The 22,884-nt window shown below is 44.4% G+C and overlaps 1 protein-coding gene across 2 annotated transcripts in view; it reads right to left on the reverse strand.

Annotated features, from left to right (window-relative positions):
• Positions 1 to 22,884, reverse strand: part of KLHL6 (kelch like family member 6) — a 56,081-nt gene that overhangs the window by 24,447 nt on the left and 8,750 nt on the right. Inside the window, exons 2-3 of one of the 2 annotated variants that reach the window (XM_064493250.1) lie at positions 14,715 to 14,757; positions 10,483 to 10,648 (exon numbers count right to left, since the gene is read on the reverse strand). In XM_064493250.1, coding sequence (XP_064349320.1) covers positions 10,483 to 10,644 — 162 coding nt within the window. In that variant the 5' untranslated portion in view covers positions 10,645 to 10,648; positions 14,715 to 14,757. The remainder of the gene's footprint in view (positions 1 to 10,482; positions 10,649 to 14,714; positions 14,758 to 22,884) is intronic. The other variant, XM_010976213.3, reaches the window with a different exon arrangement.

The raw sequence follows: 22,884 nt of genomic DNA on the forward strand, positions 1-22,884 counted from the left end.
TGAGACCTGTAAAAGGCCCTCTCACTGAGGTGGAGCAGGTGCTGGGGGACAGAGGCACTTGGAAGTGACTGACCTCAGAATAGGACCCAGCAGGAAAGGAGAGGAACAGTGCCCAAAGGTGTGGCAGGTTTGGTAGAGATTCAGGCAGCAGAGCCCCTGAGTTCCCGAGGACATAGTGGGGATCCCAGTAGGCCAGCAGTGTACAACAGGGGATACATGTGGGCCACACTAAGATTCAAGGGGCAAGTGGCACTGCTGGGGCTTAGTGACTCAGCCCAGGGAGAGGGTGAGGCCAGGGAGGGACACCACTGTAAGGATTAAATATAATGATTGTGCCTGGGACATGGTTGATGTCTGCAGACCTGATGTCTGACGTCTGATGACCTGACGTCTGATGAATGCAGACAGCTGCAACAGGTGGGGTAGCAGGTAGAGAAGGTGAAACCTTGTCTTTGCTTACAAGTTCTCTCTGCCTGGAGTACTTTTACCCCAGCCCAACTGCCACTTGCTGAGCTCTTATTCATTCTATGAAGTCTACCTCCTTCAGAGCCAGAAATTTCTCAACTCCTACATTCTTCCTTGGGGTCTGGAAGCTCAGTGGGAATCCTTGTTTTTGAGGCTTCAAGGGTAGTAAAGGGAAGCAGGCAAAGGAGCCAGAAATTCTGGGTTTAGACCCCAGGTCATAGCTCCACCACTTGATGATCTGAACTCTCCCTGAGCCACAGTCTCCTCGTCTGGAGAACACTGGGAGTAATAAACCCAACTTGCAGGCTCATAATGAGGGTAATACTCACTCTCAGAAATACCATCAATATCAAACGGGATCACATAGGGGAAAGAAAATAATAAATTACTACTTAAATGTGATCTGTATTTATAATTTTTATCTTTATTTCCCGCTGATAGCTTCTCAAAAAGTACCTTGCACACAGCAGACGCTTTGTAATTTTGTGGTAGCTAGGCAGCAGAAAAAGTCAGAATCTGGTAGAATGTCGATTGCATTACAACCCAAACCCCACATCCCACTTCCTTATTCCACAACCTGCAAGCAGCAGTGAGAGCATTCCAGGCTTACCTACTCAGGGAAGGGTGATAGAATAGATGAAAGAAGACAATTTTGGCTTCTGAGTTTCTAAATACACTTTTTAGAACTTATTCTAGAAAAAGTTTTGAAACACCAATTAGTGGTAATAAGTGGACCCACTGAGCTTCAGAATCCAGAATCCTAAAGAGTTTAGGCATAACGTTTATGCCTAAACAGTAGAAACAGGAGAATGGATGACAATGAGTCAGCTTTTCCCACCTGGGAGGAGATAACGGTTCCCAGGTCTGGAAGAGGGATGAGAAAGGGGGAGTCTAGTGATAGAGTTAGAAGCAGGTGTGGGCCCCTGGGATGATGCCTACCTCTCAATACAGGCCGGAACTCCAGAGCAAGGGGGATGCTGGAACCCTTTAGAGGTGGTGGTGGGGAGAACAGAAGGATGTGTGCCTTGACGGCGAAGAAGAAATCAGAAAAGCAGCAGTCTCCCATAGCAGCAGCAAAGGAGAAACTGGAGTGTGCTGTTTCTAGACAAAGGGGGGCCTATGGCAGCCGCTCCAAGTTCCCTATAGTTCCTGTAGATTGGCATAGGAGAGGACATGGGTGGTTCTTGTGTGCCCCTGAGAGGGACGCGGAAGTAGATGAAGAGGCCTTTGAAAACAGGGCAAAGAGAATGCAAAGTGACCAGCAAGGACTGATGGCCAGAACCAGCTGGGACTGGGGACTTTCAGCTGATGCCAGTGGGGAAGGGGTCAATGATCAAGAGAGAGACCAATGGGAAAACAGATGCACCAACAGGTGCCACCGCAGACCAGTGATGCAAATGACCATGGTAAGAACATGCCAGATGCTTCTTCCTATAATATTCTGGCACTGTGAACTATACAAGCAACATGAATCTGGAATTGATAAGGCTTTCCTGAAGAGAGTTGTCATTAAGCTGACTATAATTTCTGCCACTGGTAGAATGGGAAGCTCAGAATAGAGATTAGGTTCAATGTTAGAAAACTAATAGGTTAAGTCGTACTTTTTTTTGTAACCTAAGACTTAGATCCCTATACCAGTAGGAACTCAAGAACAATATGAAATTCAAAAATGAGAAAAAACTAATCCATAGTGACATGGCTAGAGTAGTAACTACCCTTGGGGAGGTTCTGCGTGAGGAGGGCATGAAGGAGCATTCTGAGATGCCACAAATGTTCTAGAGCTTAATCTGGGTGGTGGTTACATGGTTGTACACATATGCAAAAAATCATCAAGCTGTACACTTAAGATATGAACAATTTATTGAATGTAATCTATACCTGAAGATTAAAAATAGTGAACACTGAGATCAAACACAGAAATGCAAAGATAAGTGAGATGCTGTGTGGGCAACAGCAGGCTCACTGTGGGGGCACCTAGTAACCCATGTCCAAGGCTCCCCAGAGGGAGCTGAGCAAAAGGGGCTGCAGCTGTGCCAGTCACAGAGCATCACTGGTTCCCAGAACCTTCCATCAGGCAGCCCTCCTGAGGATACTGAAGGCCCCAGCTGCCTTCAGAATCATGGCTTATTTCAGGCCTCGCTCTGAGGGGGACACATAGTACGTGTAGTGGAGAACACACAGGCTATGCATAGGAGTTAAATTCAGGCTCCTCTCTTTTACTAGCTGTGAAACCTTGAGCATATATTTAGCATTGCTAAATCTTATTTCCCCCATCTATGAATTGGGAGTAAAAATACCTACCTTGTTTTAAATGAGATAGTACAGGCGAGATAGTTGCTCTGAAATAGTCTGAAAAGGACAACTGTTGCAGTCATGTAGACCCAAGAAATTAACCCTGATTTCTTAACACTTAATAGTATCCACACAGTAACATGGATTGGCAAAGGGAATGTGTGGAAGAAGGTGCACCAGTTAACAGGCTGATTTTATCTGGATGATGGTAAAGAAAACATTGGACTGGTTTTCTTGCCAAGATCAACTGGCTACTCTGATGTTGAGTAGACATAATCTGTGGGTCCCTGTCAATAAGAACAGAAGTTCATCTGTACCTTATCGTAGTGGGACCTACCTTTGGCTAGGTGCCTGGCACTCCGTAAGTGCCTGAAAATGAACAGTTATTAGTATTAGCCTGTGGAATACTTTCTCCTCTACAATCCTACAGCATTTCCAAGAGCCAGAATTGGGCTTCTTAGTGTTCTCTTACAGGAGGTCAGGCAATTTTTGATGGCATCTCGAACAGGTGCTCACATTCAGCTAGTGATGAACAAGAACAGCATGCAATCACTGGCTCAGCAAGCATTTATGTACCATATTCCAAGTACTGGGAAGCCAAGAAGCCAACCCAAGCCATCAAGTCAGCCACTGACCACATGGATACCTCATTATATAGATCTCACCATCATTCATCCTGTCATTAGCAAAACAAATTATATGAAAATAAGCAATGCCAGGACCTTCACCAAAGTCTCCTTAGACTGCCACTGTGAAGAAAGTTACATCACCTCCCAAAGCACCACATGTGTCCTCTCAGGCTCAGCCCAGATAACCAGGCTGCCACCATGATGTCCCTCTTTCTTTCCTCACTTCAGCCCCAGGGACTCAATATGACCTCCTTTTTTTCTTCCAAGCTTCTTCTAACCGCTGCTCTGTATCTTAGGGACCCTTCCACCCAAGAATAAATGCAGGATGAGTATGGTCTCTCTGACCTCCCATCTTCTTGCTGCCCTGCAGATAAGCTGACAAGCCTTTCTTCTTTCATGAATTTTTTAATAATAAAAATGAAAGTAACAAATATGGCAAAGTTCTCCAAATAAACATGACAAAGTCCTCCAAGACTAAAAAACTGTCCAAGTTCTTACAGTCATTGTCCCAGGTCTATAATTTCTGACTACCTGGCTTATCTAGCATTCAGAGTCTAAAGGTCCACTTCGGGCAAGGGAGGGCCCTTGGCTCCTCTGGACCCTCCCCTGGGTAACAGTCACCTTACAACCCCTGCCTCACGTGTGAACAGGCCACTTGGGCCTTTCCTCATAGGTGCTTCTCTTACTTACAGCTTTCTAAAAACTACTTGGAGAAAATATGTTTCTCCCCACAACTGGCTAATAAATCATGGCCAGGTCACTGTAAATCTCCAGTAGTGGGCAGGTCATTCAATACCTGACACACCCAAAGTTTCCTCCAAAGAAACTGTCCCACCCCATGCCATACCTAATTGGACCAATGGGCCCTTGACCCAAGGGCAACTACTCTGTTAACAGGCCAGCAACTCAGGAAGTGGCCTCAAATGAAAGGCTCTTTTCAAATAGCAACAATAGTGATTGGCTTAGTTGATCAAATTCTCCCTTCTGCCTTTCTGGACTGGGGAATCCTGGGAAAGAATAAATCAACGTGTAACAGTAAGAAACACTAAGAGGAGTCTTGAGAAGAGAAGCAGAGAATGAGAGAGCAGCCGAGCCACATCAAAGGTAGGAAAGTTAAGAAACGTTACTACTGGATGTGGTGGGGAAATCAAGATGATCTGATTCCCACTGACTTCAGTCCCACAAAGGTGTTATTGGCTTCTATGGAGGTTCTAAAATGATGAGATAAAATACCAACTCTGGCACACTCTCCCTGAAAGGTAGGTACTATTGTCATCCTAATCTTACAAATGAGAAAGCTGAGGCTTAGAAAATCTAACTAATTTGCCCACAGCCACACAGCAAATAAGTGACTGAACTGGGATTTAAACCCAGGTTCCGACTCCAAAGCCCCTGTTCTTTCTACTCTACCATTCTGCCTTATAAGAGACCATTACAGACAACATACATGCTAAATATCTAAAGAGACCCCAACGATATTATCCAGCATTGGAAAGAACAAGGCAGCTCCACATATACTGACCTGTCACAACCTCCAAAAATTGTTGTGAAGCCAAAAAAAAAAGGAAGGTGCAAAACAGAGGGTATAGTGTGTCAACATTTGTGTTTGAAAAAATAGAGCAATGAGCAAGCGTCCTATATGCATGTATATATTGGTCCATGCAAGGCAGGAAGAAGGAAGCTAACAGTGACGATGGCAAGTGGTTCACTGTTTCTCCTGTATTTCTGAATTTGAAACAGGCATATGTTTTATCCATGCAAAAGAATAAACAACATGTTAAAACCACAAAGAGATTTCAACAACCTATAAGCCCCTATACCTTAAACGCCTTCAAGCATGAAAATTTTCCAGTATCTATGTCTGAGACCTCAAAGCAAACAGTCCAGGAGCAATTGCAATCAGAAAGTGGGTTAAATAGATACCCAGAAGCTCACAGAACTCTTCTCTTGTTTTCATAAGAACTAACACTCATAGGAAAATGAGTAAAATAGCCTCAGAGAGAAACTTACTATTTCCTGTCGAGAAAGTGAATGAGATTTGGAAAGTTTTGAGGCGAGGGATTACCAGAATAGGGGCATCAACAATAAACAGAGTTTGCTCTATTTCTATCCTGTCTCCGTCTTCCTTTCCAACCTCTCTCATTAAAACTCATTAAACTCTCCATTGAAACTTACCACTTGGGAGAAAAAGAAAAGAAGAAAAAGACAAAGAAACAACTTTATGCCAAAAAAAATTCCAGATATATTAAAGATTAAAGTATCAAATCTGTAGATATAACAAAACTAAAAGAAATGATAAGTGAGTAAGTGCATAATCAAGCAATGGGGAAGGTCTTTTTTAAAATGCACACCAAAGGCAAAAACCATCAAGGAAATGATCAATATATCTGACTAAATACTAGTTTTAAACTTTGTATATAAAAATATTACTAAAATTTTATGAGTCATATGATCAATGGAAAATACTTGCAACATTATTACCAAAGATTACAATCTTTACTATCGAAAGAGTTTTTATAGGTCTCTTGAAAAATCACCGAAAACTGAAAGGAGAACAAGAAACAGAAACACAAACTCCATCTTCAGTGAAACCAAGAGACATCAGTAACCCCAAACCACACAATGTGAAAACTGTTAAGTGACTTTAATGACAGGAGGGGAGTCAAACCAAGTTTGTCCCTCAGAACCCCAAAAGTCAGGAATATTAAAGTCCCCAAATACCAGGAAGTCCAGGATAGACAGGGGCTGACAACAGGGTTTAAGAAGTTAAGCCTCCTGGTTCTCCTCTCTACCTCTTGCAGTCTAGCAACTCCCACTCCCACTGGAGAGGAAGATTTGTCCTCTGGAGATATCAGACCAAAAAGGTTCTGGACTCAGAGACATCAGGAGCCGAGGAAGACACGTGCAGACATCTTACTTAAAATTAAGGGGTTAAGTAAAGGTTTGCACACACCCACACACCTGTCCAGAATACATGCAGCTGTCTTTTAACCTCCAGCAAAAGACTGAAGATCCTTATCTGGAGAAGCTGAACAACCCTGAACAACAGATACTGACATATGAGGATCCCAAATAAAAAATCATTAGGCCACCTGATAACCCTGGTAAAACTCTCAAGTCTGCTGGCCTCCCAACCTATGGCATGTGCACTGAGCTGAGGCTAGCATATTAAGCCCTCAATCTGAAATATGATTGGAAAGCCAAGGGTATTTGAGGAAACCCTCTGTAGTAGCTGAATTGTGGCCCCAAAAGATATGCCCACATCATGATCCCAGAGCCTGTGCCTATTACCCTATATGGCAAAAGAGTGACTATTACTTTATCTGGCACAAGGTGTGATTAAGTTAAGGATTTCTTAACTTAAGAAGGAGGAGCTTATCTGGGTGGGCCCTACATGCAATCACATATATCTTTATAAAACACAGACACACAGAGAGAGAACACACAGAGAAAGAGGAGGCAATGTGACCATGCTGCAGAGATTGGAGTGGTGTGGCCACAACTGAAGAGATGTCAACGGCCACCAGAAACTGGAAGAGGCAAAGAACAGAGTCTCCCATACAGTCTCCGCAGGGAGTAATGCTGACACCTTGATTTTGGACTTCCGTCCTCCAGAACTGTGAGAAAATAAATTTATGTTGTTTTAAGTCACCTAGTTTGTGATAATTTATTATGGTAGCAAACCTAGGAAACTGAGACACCCTCTAAGATGAAAGACAGAGACCTAAGCAACTAAGCAGAGTAAAGGAACTCGCAAGAGAGAGAGAGAGCAGAAGGAAACTTCAAATATATTATAACAGCCTCAAAGAAATAAGAATAGGACCCTATTAAAATAAACAACAAGGACTCTTGGAAACTAAGGATAAGGTGGCAGAAATTAAAAATCCACAGGAGAGTTGACATATACTGTTGAGGAAATCTCCTAGAAAATAGAACAAAAAGGTCAATAGGAAAGAAAAGGTAACAAAAAAATGAAATTAAATTCAGAAGGTGCAACACCTAACTAATAATAGCTAGTAATAGCTCCAGAGCTTAGATAAAAAGAGTTGAAGGGAAGATATCAGAGAAAAAATGCAAGTTCCCAGAATTGAAAGACATGAGTCTCCCAATTGAAGGAACCAACACAAGGGATGAAAAAAGACCCACAGCAACTGTAAGTGCTGTTGCAGAAATGAATCTATTGGCATTAAAAAAATGATTATGATACAATACAGGTGAAATAAACAGATTTAAAAACATGGGTCCAATAGAAATCTATTCTCATAAAATATGTAATAGGTAACAGTATAGAGCACTGCCTTCAAATGTCAAAAGAAAATTATTTTCAATCTTGAATTTTATACCCAGCCAAAATATTAATCAAATATGAAGAGAAAATAAAAACATTTTTAGACATTTAAGTTTCAAAAATTTATCTCATATACCCTTTCATTGTAAGCTATTAAAGGTTGTGATCCATTAAAATGTGAGAGTATACAAGAAAGAAGAAGACATGGGATCCAGGGAGAGAAAAATCCGACTTAGAAAAGAGGCAACAGGAACTCCCAGGATAACAGCTGTGCGACAGGCCTAGTGAGCACCCAGGTAAGATCAGAGCAGGAGGACAGAGGGAAAAGAAGTTATCCAAAACTGATGCATCAGAAGATAATGGAGTACACAAATCACTTAGAAATCTGGAAATAAATAAAAGCAGAAATACTTTAAAATGTGTGAAAGCAATTGTTGCAGAAGAGTAGGCTGAAAGAGGGCATAGGAATAGGAGATCACTGCTTTTCATTGTAAGATTTTTAGCTATAGTTTACTTTTTAAGCTTGTACTCATTTCCTCGGGCTGTCATAACCAGTTACCACAAACTTGGCAGTTTAACCAACTAGAAATTTATTCTCTCACAGTTTTGGAAGTCAAGGGTCTGAAATCAAGTTGTCAGTAGGGCTGGCTCTCTCTGGAGGCTCAGAGGGAGATTCTTTTCCATGTTTCTCTCCTGTCTCCTCTCTCTTGTATTCCTTGATTTAGTTGTTTTACTGACAAGGAAACCAGAGCACAGTGAAATTATAAAACCTACCCAAAGTCACACAGCTAATAAGTGGTGGAACTGAGATTTAAACCCAGCAGTCTGGCTCCAAGCTATGCTATTAACCACCCTGCTGGCTGCCTCTGTACAGGTCAATGCACAGAAAGGACATTACACCAGGTCTATACACCAAAGAAGCTGCCACATTGTCTCGATAGGAAGGGATTGCAGGTAATTTTTATGTTCTTTTTGTTTGTATGGGTTTCTAATTTTCCTGTAATGAGTTTGTAGTGTTATTACAGCATATAAATATTAAAAACTGCATTTTGAAGAACAACATTATCTCCTCAGCCTACCATCTAGGACCTAATTTCAGTCAGTGGGAAAAGTAGGAGACCTGGTTACTAATCCAACTCTGTCACTCAAGGCACACAGTAAGTGCTCAATACAATTTGTATTCATTAAGTGTCTACTCTGGTGTCAGACACTGTACTCGAAGCAATAAATGCTATTATTGTCAGTGTTACCTGTCCACCTTTAGATGAGTCAGCAACCTTTCTGGGCCCCAAGAAGGAGATTAGGATGAAGTGGATTGATTGGACTATGGTGAATGGGGTGATTCTGGCAAGGTTATTGGTCCTTTTGAGGGAAGCATTGAAGAAGTGGGTGTTTGCCTTTTAAGAGAAGGTTCTAAAAAAGCATAAAAGTTGAACTAGATAGAGGACCCTCCATAACGCTGGAAGGAGTTCCCTGTAGTTAGGTTGCTGGAGTCGAGGGTGGAGGTGTGAGGTGGGGATGCTGAGCAGGAGGTTCCTGAGTCCCTCCCTCCATATAACACGGGGTGTTTCCCTGCCAGTCAGTAGGCTGAGGGTATAAGCAGATAAGAACAGAAATGGCAAGGGGCTCAGCGTATAGGTGGTAACTGACTTGGCCACTTTGCCAGGTGAGGCATGACTAGTCCTGCAGGAAGTAACTTGCCCTGTATCTTTAAAATGCCCAGAGGGAAGTGAGACAATAAAATTGGCTAACACTGCAGAAACCCATTACTCAGAATTCATCAGTGCTGTTCCATCGTTGATTTTCCTCCCTCTTTCCACTCTCCCTTCCTTGCTGGACTTCTTAAATCCTGTGTAAACTCCAGCCTCAACAAAGATAATCCCACTGCCCATGGGCTTGACCCTAGACCTCTTATTCTCCACCTTCCCAGACTTTGTTTTCTGTTCCTTCCAACTGCTGACCTACTGATAATCCAAGAAGATGCCAACTCCCAAAGTCTCAAACTATGGACAAGATCTGATGCTTTCTCCAGTCCCTGGGAATGACCTGGCCTGTCCCTGGCCTCTGTTTATCATAAATTTCAACATCCTCAGTGGGACAATCTCTGTTGTAACCCAATGGAAAGGAGCTCAAACTGTAATCTTAGACCTCAGTAAAGATGGAATCTCAGGATGGGATCCCTGTGATCACTGTGGATGCAATTGACATAATCTATGAGTATAATTATTTTATGAAGCAAAATAAAATTATTACCTCATCTTCTATAAGAAGTGCTCTTCTTTTACACCCACCACAAACTGCTGACCAGTGAAGGTCCTGCTTTCCCCGGAATCTAGACACTGCTCCCCGAGAGACTGCACGTTATAGTGGTGAGCGTGTGGTCCCTGGACTCAGAAAGCCTTCGGTTCAAATAACAGCCTTGTCACTTCTCTGTGCCTTACTCTCCCCACCCATAAAGTGAGGGAAAGTAACTATCCCCCTGGGTTGTGCTAAGGAGTGGAAAGTGCATATATGAGGCGGTGACTGCAGCCCCTGGCTCCGATTAGGCTTCTGTAAATTATAGTCATTGTTCCTGGAGTTAGGAGCCAAGTGTGGGTTCTAAGCAGAAAGCTCGCCTGGCTTCTTATCATTAAGGAGTTCGTGCCCCCAGGTCACCACCTCTCAGGAAATTTCAAGCAAGCACAGGCCCAGCTAAGTGTGTGCATGTGTCTCAGGTACAGGCCTGGGAGCTCAGGCCAGGCAGATCTCCAGAGAATTGCTGCTTTTTTCTACTCCAGAGGAGAGCACTGGGCCTGTTTGTTCACACACCTGGAAAAGGTTAGCAGCTTCCAGGACCCGCTGGACGTTCTGCTTGGTGATCAGTGCCTTGCTGGTGTACGTGTAGTCCAGAAGAGTGTGCATGGTCTCCGCATCGACCCCTTTGATAACGATCCTCTTCTCATACTTTTCCTTTAAATCATTGCAGAACATGGCCCTGGAAGAGAGGCATGTGAGTGTGAGTCAGACCATGACCCTTGGTTCCAGGGCTAAACAGACCCCCCGCAGACCTGTGTGCCCACGTGGAACTTTGAGGTTCCCAAGGTCAGGATCTGGGGCGATTGCTCTCTGTTCCTCAGCACTCAGCACAAACCAAATGTTACATCAGTGCTTACTGAACGCTTGTGTCCCACTCTGCTGAGCCCAACTGTGGTCCCCAAGGCAGTCCCAGATGTGAAGGGACACTAGGAGCCCTACTGGCACACCTGGTAGGATCTAGAACTACTTTATATTGGCTCAAAGTGCAGGATTCTTCTGTAGGTATTCTGTGACCCTTCCCGACCCTCCCCACCCCTCCCAGCCCCCGCCAAGCTCCATCTGAATTTTCTTTCTCAACTTCCAGCACCAAACAGGGCTCCTGACTCAGTTCTCAGTTCTTACTCCAGCTCTCCTCTGCCCTGGAGCCTGGCCCCACCATCAGGCCTGTCTGGCTAGGGGGCAGATGCCCTCCAGCAACTCAAGTAGCTGCCTCCCCAGCCTCTTACCCCAGAGGCTGGACCCTGTCTATGGATTCCAGTCATAGTTGGAAGCCTTCAATTGCCTCAACCCAGGAGAGAATTCCCCAAGGTCATTACTCTGTCTTGCCTCTGGACTATGCCTTTCCTGCTCCCTCCCTAGGACTGGACTTCTGGAAGCAGGGGAACAGGATGGAAAAGATGTTGGTTTTGACATCAATTGGACCAGGACTCAACACCAGTTCCATCAGCTCAGAACTTGGGCGTATTACACTTGGGCGTATTACTTAATCTCCATGAACTTCAGTTTTTTCAATATGTAATGGTGGTGATTTTAATAGCTATTTTTAAAGTTTATTGTAAGAATTAGCTCAATAACTAATAGATAAATAGAGATATAGAGGGTTTTATTTCACCTCATATTAGGCTCATATGTGAATTTATCATGCTTCCTGGGCTTTGATATTTGAACTGTCAATCTCTCTCAGGGACTATATGAGCAATTTTATTTATTCTTAAAATGGATTTAAAGCCCTACCATGCTTCTGAAAAGATTTATGGAATTCTGAAAACTTAAATGGTACCTAAAATATAATAAGATTGCATAAATTAAAAGCAGAGGAGAAAGAAGATTAAAAAAAATGAGTGGGGAAATGAAGATAATCTATGAAAATGGCTAGAAGTGCCCATCACAATGGCCACTGCGCTGTCATTACAGATGAGCCTCACACTTGACCAACACAAAAGACAGACCATCTGGTCAGTTACACAGTTCACAAATCCAAGTACTCAGAAGAATTTCTGTTGCTCTTAACACTGAAAACTAGATGGAACTTCTCTTGGGGATGAACAGCAGTCTCACGATGGTCTTACTGTAGACAGTAGGCTCATGAGGCTGATCCTTACAGTTGCAGCTGAGACAACTCCCTCAGCCTCATTCCCACAAACACCTGTTCACTCTCTCTTGCCTTCCCAGTGGCTGTGGGATCCCAGCAGCCCCACAGGCTGGGACAGCACAGCTTATGAAAACAACTCTTTGGAAGCTCTGGAATTCAGTTTCTTTCAGTTCATCATGCATTCACTCTGCATAGGATACTGGGGCTAGGAATGGAAGGGATTTCAGTATTTGATGGTACTCTGGACTGAAGTGTGTCCCCGTAAAATTCCTATGTTGAAGCCCTAACCTTCAATGTGACTGTTTTTTGTAGCTAGGGCTTTTGTAATTAAGGCTAAATGAGATCATAAATATGAGGTCCTTATCCAGTACAGCTGATATCCTTATTAGAAAAGGAAAAGAGAGAAATTCTCTCTCTACTGTGTAAGCACACAGTGTTCATCTATAAATCAGGAAGAGAGCCCTCACTGGAAGCTGACCATGCTAGCACCCTGATTTGGATTTCCAGCTTCTAAAATGGTGAGAAAATAGATTTCTGTTGTCGAAGTCACCTAGTCCAATGTATTTTGTTATGGCAGCCCAAGTTGACTAATACAAGCAATGTCTAGCACCCCCACCTCCTAAGTAGTTCACAAACTAGCAGGGACACATATGCACAAAGAACAGTCTACGGTGGCCATAAAAGATCCAAGACCAAGACCAAGACCAAGACCAAGAGACTGAGAAAATCAAGAGAAAAACAGAAAGAGGAAGAAATCACTCAACAAGCTGATTTTTGAACCCTTTGTTTTAGCCAGTGAGAACTTCTTCCTCCTTCTGTCCTTCTTCCTGTCTCTGTTTTAATCAACAATAATCCTCCCACTCTTTTCTCTCCTCTTTTCTCTTCCCTCACATGGTCTGCTCCCCATCCCCTCACAAGAATATGATAGCACGACACAAAGAGCAAATGCGAATTCTGCAAAGTTAACAAATCCCAGCCTGAAACCAGAGAAGCAGTGATATCACTTAGGCAGATGACCTTCAGTCATAAACTGTCTTGGTCAGAGGCGCGCAGAGCCTTCTGCCGAACCGTGCACCTTGTGAAGCGATGAGATCGTGAAGCACGCACCTGCTGCCTCCTGATTCCATAGAGCCCTGCCATCACAGCAACCACACATTTTCTTTCCAGCTCAGCCTGTCTTCCTGGGAGGAGTTGGACAACCTCACTCCCTAAATTCCCCTTTGAGTCTCTAGAGCAGTGCTGCCCAATAGAAATATAATGCAAGCTATATGTGTAATTTAAAATTTTCTAGTAACCACAATTTTTAAAGTAAAAAATAGGAGATAAAATTAATTATATCTTTTATTTAACCCAATACATATAGAAATGCTATCCTTTCAACATGTAATAAATATTTTAGTATTAATGAGGTAATTTACATTCTTCATTTCATATTAAGTCTTAAAAATCCCCCATGTATATTTTATACTTAAAGCACATCTCAATCCAAACCAGCCATAATTCAAATGCTCAACAGCCACATGTGGCTGGTGGCCACTTGTACTAGGCAGCACAGCTCTAGGACATCAACCCTGAACTGTGCTGTCAGGTCACCCAGATCTGCAATCATCTCAGGGGGTAAAGTGAATGTCACCCACATGAATGTCATGTATATGAATACACGGGAAAGAGGACGTTTAGCAGGAGAGGGTGGGCAGGGATAATGGGGTCAAATGAAGCTTCATGTAACTAAGGCAACCTATCATTGGAGTCCAACCAAGGTGAAATTTAGGAAAGCTCCTTTATCTAGAATGTGACTTTAAGATTAGTGAAAGGTGAATTTTGTTGAATCTGTGTGATCTCAAACATTCTAATGAAAACTGGAAAAGTCTAGTGGAAAGATGTTTTAATATTAAATGAGATAGGTATATAAATTGTCTAATTCAATGCCTTGCACTTTGAGGGGCTCTTTTGAAGCCTATGTATTTTTTGTGTCCCATGTGACATGATTATTAGAACCTCTGAGGTCATCTGGACTCTTGATCAGGTTGTCATTGCTAGACACTGCTTCTGAATTCTCTCTTGGAATTAGTCACTGAATAACGTCCTGCCCTGGCTCAGCCAATACCTAACTGGGTAACTGGATCCTCCAGAAACCAACCCTCCATAGCCAGTGATATGTTAGGGGTCGGGGGGCAGTAGGATGAGGCGGAGGGAGGAAGCCAAGCAAGACAAAAGTCATACACGAAGTCACTTCGGCTTAATCCTGCAGGGGACCTCTGGAGAATACATTCCAGAGTCGTCCCAACAAGAGGCAAAGAAGCTGGGCTGTGATACCCTGGCACCTTCTTACAGTCTTAGTAATGGGGCCACCCGAGGAGTAGGTAAATTCTCAGGCCCTTCTGGCTTCTGATGTGTGTGGGAGTGTGTGTGCACTAGCAAAGGGATTCCAGGATCCTAGGGGAGGGCAGGAAGAAGAGCTGCAGTGCTGGCTGGAGGAAGGAGGAGGGGCTTTCATGTCTAGGCTCCGATGCTAACTCACTGTATAACTTTGGCCAAGTGAACAAACCTCAGTTTCCTCCTCTGTAAAGTGGTATAATAGTCCCTGCCCCTTGAGCTGCTGGGAAAATAAGACAACGTACACAAAGTTGTTGGCACAATACCCAGTACTTACGAAGGGAAGGGACTTCAGACCAGGTCAGAGGAATCTTGGCAGGCTGTGGGAGACACTTGGAATAGGCAAGGTGACCGCACTCCGGCTTGCAACACTTGACCTGCCAGCATTGGGCCCGGTCCAGTCATGTCCCTGCATGGCTGTCCACCCCTCATCCAGCGTGGAGTCAAGGCTAGGGCTGTACACAGACTGATCTAGATTCATTAGCATAGTGCCTGGCACACAGTAAGAGCTCAATAAATGTTCATGGGAAAGAGAGGAAAGAAGTGCTCTAAAGGCAATGCCCAAGGGGAGAGCACAGCTCAGTGGTAGGATGTGTGCTTAGCATGCACAAGGTCCTGGGTTCAATCCCCAGCACCTCCATTAAAATAAAAATTAAAAAATAAAGACTGTCCTTCCTCTGGGGCTTTTTTGTGTGTGTGTGTCTGGTTTGGGTCCCCAAATCCCAGCATTTCTCTGCTTTCCTCTGAGAGTTTTTCACTGATTTTCTGTCACTTAAATAAACTCTCCTGGGCCACAGCCACCGTGGTGAACACAGATAAGGTAAAACTAAGGAGAAAACTACCTGTTTCTCATAGACCAAACTCCTAGGCCTCCCGCAGCTCTCCAGGAGAGTCATGGAAACACTTCGGCAATGCTGGGACCCATGAAAGGTCCATAACTTGAGCAAAGTGGGTCACCCTTAGGTTCCCACTCCAATAACAGTAATCTCTCACATTTATGTTTATAGCATTCATAGGGCAAATGGCATTATCTCTTTTGAATACTACACCCATTTTATAGGTGATAAACTGAGGTAAAAATTTAAGTGAATTGCCTAAGACCCTACAGGTTGTTGGCAATAGAATGGGGACCAAAACCTAGGACTTTGGGCTCTTATTCTGGAGCTCAGCAGTGCACTAAAGTCAAGAAAGTCAGCAGGAGTTCAAGGCCATCTTCAGGGGGTCATCTGAGTGTCAGTACTGAGAGAACCAGACCACGGTTTGCTCCCTGAGTACACAGCTGGGTTAGTTGCTGACCATTTATCCCTTAGCTTACACAGGAGATAAATAAAATTTTTGTGTAATAAAAATGCTCCCTAGACAGACACTGACCAATTCTCATGAGATTCTTATAAAACAGAGGTAACTACAAAGATCCTCATTTTACAGTGAGAAACAGTCCCACAGCAGGGAATCTGTTGCCCAATACTTCAGCTGTGAGTCAGTGCCCACCCCAAAATAGAGCTGAGGCCAGTGAGCTCATCTCTCACAACTGCCATGAAAACAGCCACGGGCCCAAGAGTCTCCAGGAATGAAGTCCAGCCATGGCCCCGTCTCTCTGCCTGGGCCTCGCTCCCCTCCACGTTCTGCCAGCCTCACTTCACGTCATTCAGGTCTCCACTCGGACATTGCCTCCTCGGAGTGGCCCTCCCTGATGCTCACTCTAAAATAGTCGCGCCCTAACATCACCTCCTTTGTTTTTCTTCATAACCCTGTCACAGCCTGAAACATTACACATCTGTTGTTGACGAGTTAATAGTTGTCACCCCACTAGAACATGAGCTGAGTGAGTTCAGCAGCTGTAACGTGCTCAGTGCTATGTCCCCAAGGCCAGAACAGTGCCTGGAACCTAACAGAGACTCAGTAAATACCTGGAGAGAAAATAAATGAAAGGATGAATGAATGAACTTGTGCTTCTAGCCCCTGTGTGTTTGCTTTCGACAGGAATTGGCACCCCCAAGAATGATCAAACACCCTCATGAGCCCTGTGCCCCCCCAGAGAACTCCCATCACACCCCTGAGGGCCTGGAGCTTGAAGAGGATGCACTCACCCCAGAACCTCCTGCCTACAGCGTGGATGAGTTCTAGAGGCCCCTGCAGAGCCTAAATGTCATCCACTGGGAATTTTGAACTCAGCCCAACTTTGCTATGGCCCACTGCCTCCCCAGGCCTCCATACTTGCCTCTGAATCTCCTGCCTCCTGAACCTCTAACCCCAGTCACAGTCCTCTAAACAAATACCCACCTCCACCGCCCCCACTTTCTCACTCCTGTACCAGCTCCACCCATGCTGTCTCTCCTCTGTTCATCCTCTAACCCCTTCACCATCCCATTTATACCAGGAACTAACTCTTGGGCATCAGTGAGATATTCTGGGTTGAAATGGCTCTAACATTGGTTGCAAACTGAGTTAAATTCTACTTAAGAGTATGTATCAATATGTATACCAATTGGTTACAATTTTTTTTAATTAGTAATCACATGCTGCTCAATGAACATTATATCTTTAAGAAGGGATTATTGGATATAAACCCTATATGGTCAATCAAAGGGGTTTCTACTGCAAAGAAAGCAGAAAGTCAGCAGATGCAAGGGTGCCCTAGCATGGGATGACATCACTCTACAGTCCTCAGAGCCTCTAAGCTGAAGGCACCAAACCTTCCATCTACCATTTCCTAACCAAAGGAAGTACGTAGACATTTGGCTTAGCCCAGTTTCTGACCTCAAGCTGTCTCCTAAGCCCTTACCATGTAAACCCTGTCCCAACACATGAGTCCTGCCCATATCCCTGGCCTGCAGACACTCCAGCCTTGAGGCTGGTGGGTCTCAAAGTATATTCCATAGACAGCTGGCATCAGAATTCCTGAGGGGAGGGTCTAGCTCAAGTGGTAGAGTGTATGCTTAGCACAAGGTCCTGGGTTCAATCTCTAGTATCTCCTCTAAAAATAAATCAATAAATAAACCTAATTACCTCCTCCCCCCCAAAACAATAAAATTGATATTAAAAAAAAAAGAAAGAAAAACGAATGCAGAATCCTGAACCCCACCTACCCCAGACCTACTGAATCAAAATCTCTAGCAGTGAAGCTGGGAATATGAATTTTATTAGGTTCACTCAGCCCCCACCCATAATTCTTCTGCAAACCAAACTTAAGAACCAATGCCCTCAAGAGAGATCAACTCACTTTCCAGCTCCCCTTGGCTCACTCTGAGAAGGAGGAAATTGGACAAGGGCCCAGGTGAAGGAAATAACTGGCCATGATTCTGGGACAGACAGGCCCTTCAAAGTCTTCCCTCCCTGTAGCTTCTCCTTCTCATCTTCTAAGAGCCAGCCCTCCTAGAATTCCATGAGCAGAGGGCTGCCCCCCAAAATGTGAGGGAGGGAGCAGTGCTCCTCCTTCACTTCTCAACCTGGTGGAGGTTCAGTGGAAGCAGGCCTTGTCCAGGCCTCTCAAGCCTTTCTCTCCTTCAGCTGTTTAGACAGGCCCCTGCAGCTGATATTCAAGTAACACATCTCATTAGAGCTAGGAGCTCTAAAACAGGAGGTGGTGCCAAAGCCTTGTTGGTAACAAACAGTGTGCAACTTGTTCTTATCTGCTATGCACAGGTAAACCTCACACATCTGGAGGAGTGCCTTCAGAAAAGGATTTGGAAGTTCATGGCCATCTTTCTTTCCACACCAGAGACACGGCTAACAGCACTCCACTATCTCTTTCCGGAGCCTGGAGTCAGCTCCCTGAATCCCTACCTGCTGGCTGAGTCTTTGCTCCAAACTGACAGAGGAGCTGGAATTCCATAGCTGCCCCTATCTGACTCTAAACAGGTCTGAACACCAGACTTCAGAAGAACTGCCTCTGCCAAGCTCCTTCCCCCAGTTCACCACCCCTCAAGGATACTGCACATGCACCCTCTAGGAGACAAGATGCCAGCCACATTCTTATAGAATCAGACTCCCTTCCAGCCCTCCTGAACCATCGCTGAGGCCTCCTCATGCTATGGATGGCTTCAGCCCATCCAAATTTACGACAGAAAGAAGGGCTTGTTCTGTGCTGCAAGGTTAGGCAGGATAAACATCAATCACAGCAAATGCTTGTGGCCAGAATTCAGCAACGATTCAGCCACAAAGAGAGAATGGGAAGTTCTTATTTTGCCTGCCCACCTTCATTCCGAATCCTTTAGGAGGAGTGCTCAGATTTCCCTTTGGAGAACTAGCCCTCTTCCGTTACCGGTCTCGGAGGTTTGGTTGGAACTAGTCCCACCTCGTAGACCAAGGTGAGCATGGTACATTATGTTTCCCAAGCCACAGTGATTGGGTCGCAGATGGGCACAAGAAGAAGTCAATCCAATTGAAACCAATTCCAGAACTTTCTCTGGAATTATTAGGGAAGAGAAGTTTTCTTCCCCCCGGGGCTGCTGAGCTGGGAGAAATAAAATTTCAAAGCTGCTGGAGACCTTCTTGCTTCCATGCGTGAAGCCCTCCATGAGAGAGGAACCAACACAGAGGAAAGTGGAGACAAGAGACAGAGTGAAACTGAGTCCTGACGACATTATTTGAGCACCAGGATCCAACTAAGCTGGAAACCAATACCCCTGGACTTTTAAATTATGTGAGCAAACAAATTCCTTTTTTTTTTATATGCTTGAACCAGTTTGAACTGACTGTCTGCCATTTGCAATGCAGAGCCCTGACTGACACAATAGGACAAGAAAAATCCTGAATAACAAATGGGCCCAAATGCTAAAGAAGATTGTACTAAAAGTGTATAAAAGGTTGTAGAAAAAGAGATGCTAAAGTGCTCTCAACATTGCTATATAAGGCCCTTCGCAGTCTGATCTGTATACCCCCTTCCCCAGCCCATGACTCAGCTAGCAGTTTCCAACATGTGCCTCTGTTTACATCAACACCTTTGGACTCCAGACAGGCTTCTCCATGTACACTGTAGAGGGTCTGTTTTTAATGTCTTTTCCTCTATTAGATTCATAAGACTCTGAAAGGCAAGGGTTGGATTTTATTTCTCTTTCAATTCTTAGTATAATAGACACAATATTTTTTGGATGGGTGGACGGATACACAGAGAGATGGAAAGGAAATGGATTCACCTATTTTACCTTACAGTCTCCACAGCCATATTTCTCCTCTGACTGCCATGAGAATAAATAACAATGACCTCCAAGACTGATTGACCTGGAGCAAAGTACGTGTGTGAAGATCTATATTAGCCAATGAGTCTACAAATTGGAACCCCAGGCCCACAATGTTTATCCTAAGCTCTCCTACCTGAGGTTTTACATTACAAAATGTGGTGGTCCTTCTTCACCTTAATTTTCCTTTACACATCTTATACCTCCTTGACCGAAGATGAAACCTGGTTTCCCGTAATGAAACACCATTTCCCTCACAACCCCTTCAACAATTCTCTGATTCTCACTTCCCTTGGGCTGGGAGCAGAGTCAGCATTTGTGCTTACTGCCCACCACCACATCCTGACTAGGCTGTTATCCTGGAGGCTCCTTATCACCCTCTTTTTCCAAACATTTTCCATCTCAGTTCCCCAGGACCCCATGCTGGTTTCTTTGTGGCCTCCATGTCATTAACCAGAAGTCAAGGGTCAGCCTCAGCTTAAAGGTTTTTTTGAGCATTCTCTGATTCTGACCACTTAGAAACATGTGAATTGGTCCCAATCTTCACTCCAAGGTGTTCAAATGGCTTTCCCAGTCCTAAAATTTATCCCCATTGTAACAGGGCAAAGATGATCATATATGTGCTTCAGCTACCACAGAGGAATCTAGACTGCCAGGCCTGATCCTTGGACTTTTATGATACAGAATCCAGAGGAAAAGGGGAGGAAGACAGGAGATCTTACAGCTGACGTGAGAGGTGAAGGAGGAGTTACTCAGGCTGGGCTGCCCAGACTTGGGGCTGACATCCAGCTGCACTCGCCAAACCTTGGGCCCTGATGTGGACAGTGACATCCCCAGGGCAAGAGGCACCTATTTCTAATTGGTCCTCCTAGACAGAAATTTTTAAAATTTATATGAAGGTGATGTGGTCCCTATCTGAGATGTGGATAAAAGAAAGGAATGGATTTTAATAGCCGTGGTGTGTGTCCCTCAAGGTGTTCAAAAAAAGTAAGTTCAGAACTTGAATTACTTTGAAATTACTTGTTCTGTTTCTGGGCTCTGCTCTACAGTGGGATGGCATAGGTGGGTGAAGGGTTGATAAAGTTACACTACCTTCTCTTTCTCTTTTCAGTCTTGAAGCTCAGTGTTGGCCTTTGGCAAAAGTGTGATTTGTCTTCCAGTTTAGTCTGCCTTCCAGTCCCCGGCCTTGGTTTCTTCTTCCCCTTCTCACCAGCCAGCGCCACTCCCTCCTTGGGGCTCTCTGTGGTCTGGCGACCCTGAGGTCCCTCAGAGAGGACTCAGATTGTCACTTGGGACTGTCTTCCTATTGCCTCAGCCTTAATTCATTTCCTCTACCTGTAATTTCTGCAATCACTGTAGATTCTCCCTAGATTATCGGGACCTCTGCACCACAGCCCAAAGGGTTATTTTAACAGAGATCTTGGATCACTCTCCTCATTAAAAACTCTTCCCTGGCTTCCTACTGGCTATAAGATGCATTTCAGACTCTTCATCCTAGCCCATCAAAACCTTTCATGGTCTACCTTGCCCATCTGTCTCCGCCTTATTGGACCATGCATATCCTTTACTCCAACCCTGGTCTTCTACCTGTGGTCCCATGCTTATGCTGCACAACACTTTCCGAGATGCGTTTTCTTTTGCCTGGAATTCTGCTCCCTTTCTCTCCATCTCTTGGTCCCTTCGGTCCAATGCCTAATCATCCTTTAAAACTCTGCACAGATATCACCTCTTCCAGGAAGCCTTCTCTGATTGCTTTTTCTCCACTCTGACTTTGTCACCAGTGAAGCCCACTGGAGTGGGAAGTGGAGGAATGAGGAGGAATCTAGGTGATAAGATAAGGTCTAATCTCTTCTTTGGTGCTTAGTTTTACTTACCATTGGGGGCTGTGTGCAGAAGCCTTGCATCTGACTCTTGAAATTAGTGTTCCCAGTGCAGAACCGCTGCACCGGATGCCTCAGCTCGGTGGCCGAGTGACACTCGGTTCAAGATGGCAGCAGTGGACCGTGTGCAGAGAGGCTGCGCCAGGCACTGAGATCTGGGGCACAAGCAGCACGCCTGCACGGACCGTGAGAACTCTGCCCCTCCCGCCGCGACCAGAGCTCTACGAAGCAGCCCCGCCCACAGCCTGCGGGGAGAGCACGGACTCTAGAGCCAGCCCACATCTCTCCATTCTTTAACCGAAGAGTAAAGCTTTCCTTTGCTTCTGAACCGAACTCGATCTCATTCTATGGATGTGACACCTGACAGGAAGATCCTTTTTGGGGACTGACTCAGGAGGGTCAGTAACAATTTCATGCCCCTTCCATAAGCAGAGCCTCATCATAGCACTTATCACCCTGGACTGAAACATTGATTTATCCATCTCTTTCCTCTGATTGTGATTTCGAAGTCAAGGGGGAACCACAACTCATTCATCTTTGTATACTCATGCCTGGCATAGATTAGGCGCTTAATAAATTTGTGTCAATCAAATGAATACATGAATGGAGAGATGGATGGAATTTCACTAAACCCACTCAACACCACAGAACTGAAAGCTTAATATTTTGTTCCTGAACCCTGCCCTGACATTTGTATCTTAGGAGAGGTTATATGATGCAGTGTTCCTCATTTAAAGGCCTACAAATCATCAGTGGTATATAAAGAAGTGTGGGAGGAGTGCAGGTTTTTCATCACAATTACTAAATTCTCTCCCCCTCCACCTCCAGGCTCATCTGTAAAGGAAACAGACATTGCCTGCTAAACCAACCTGCTACCCTGAGCTGTAAGGATCCTGCCAGTCATCTGAGAACTTTACTAAATTTCCTAATCTCCCTTCTCTTTGTCTTGTTTCTTTCGTGTGCTGTGTCCACCAACCTCACCTTCTTGGAATTAATCATCAGGCATCTGCCCCTCCCCTAATTCCCCCAACACCAAAATGCCCTTAATATCCAGCACCCTGCAAGCCTGAGCTTACTCTTTATGATACATGATCACTTATGACACGTCAGCTCTTACTTGATCCTAGACTTGAATCATTATATGTAAACCTGCCGATGGTTGATTTTTATAGATCCTTAAGTGTCTCCTCAGAATAAGGCTATGCTGAAACTTTTGGTTTGATTGTGTTTTAAAGTCATAACAGTATCAGCACTCCTGCAATTATTGTGGCCTTGAAGCTTTCCACAAATGTTACATGTATTGAAAGAATCCTTACAGCTGGCAGAAGACATGTAGGTTGGCTAAACGATATTCTTTCATAGCAAGGACGATTTATCTTTATACAGA

The sequence above is a fragment of the Camelus dromedarius genome, chromosome 2, assembly GCF_036321535.1.
Source record: "Camelus dromedarius isolate mCamDro1 chromosome 2, mCamDro1.pat, whole genome shotgun sequence".
NCBI classification, from domain to species: domain Eukaryota; kingdom Metazoa; phylum Chordata; class Mammalia; order Artiodactyla; family Camelidae; genus Camelus; species Camelus dromedarius.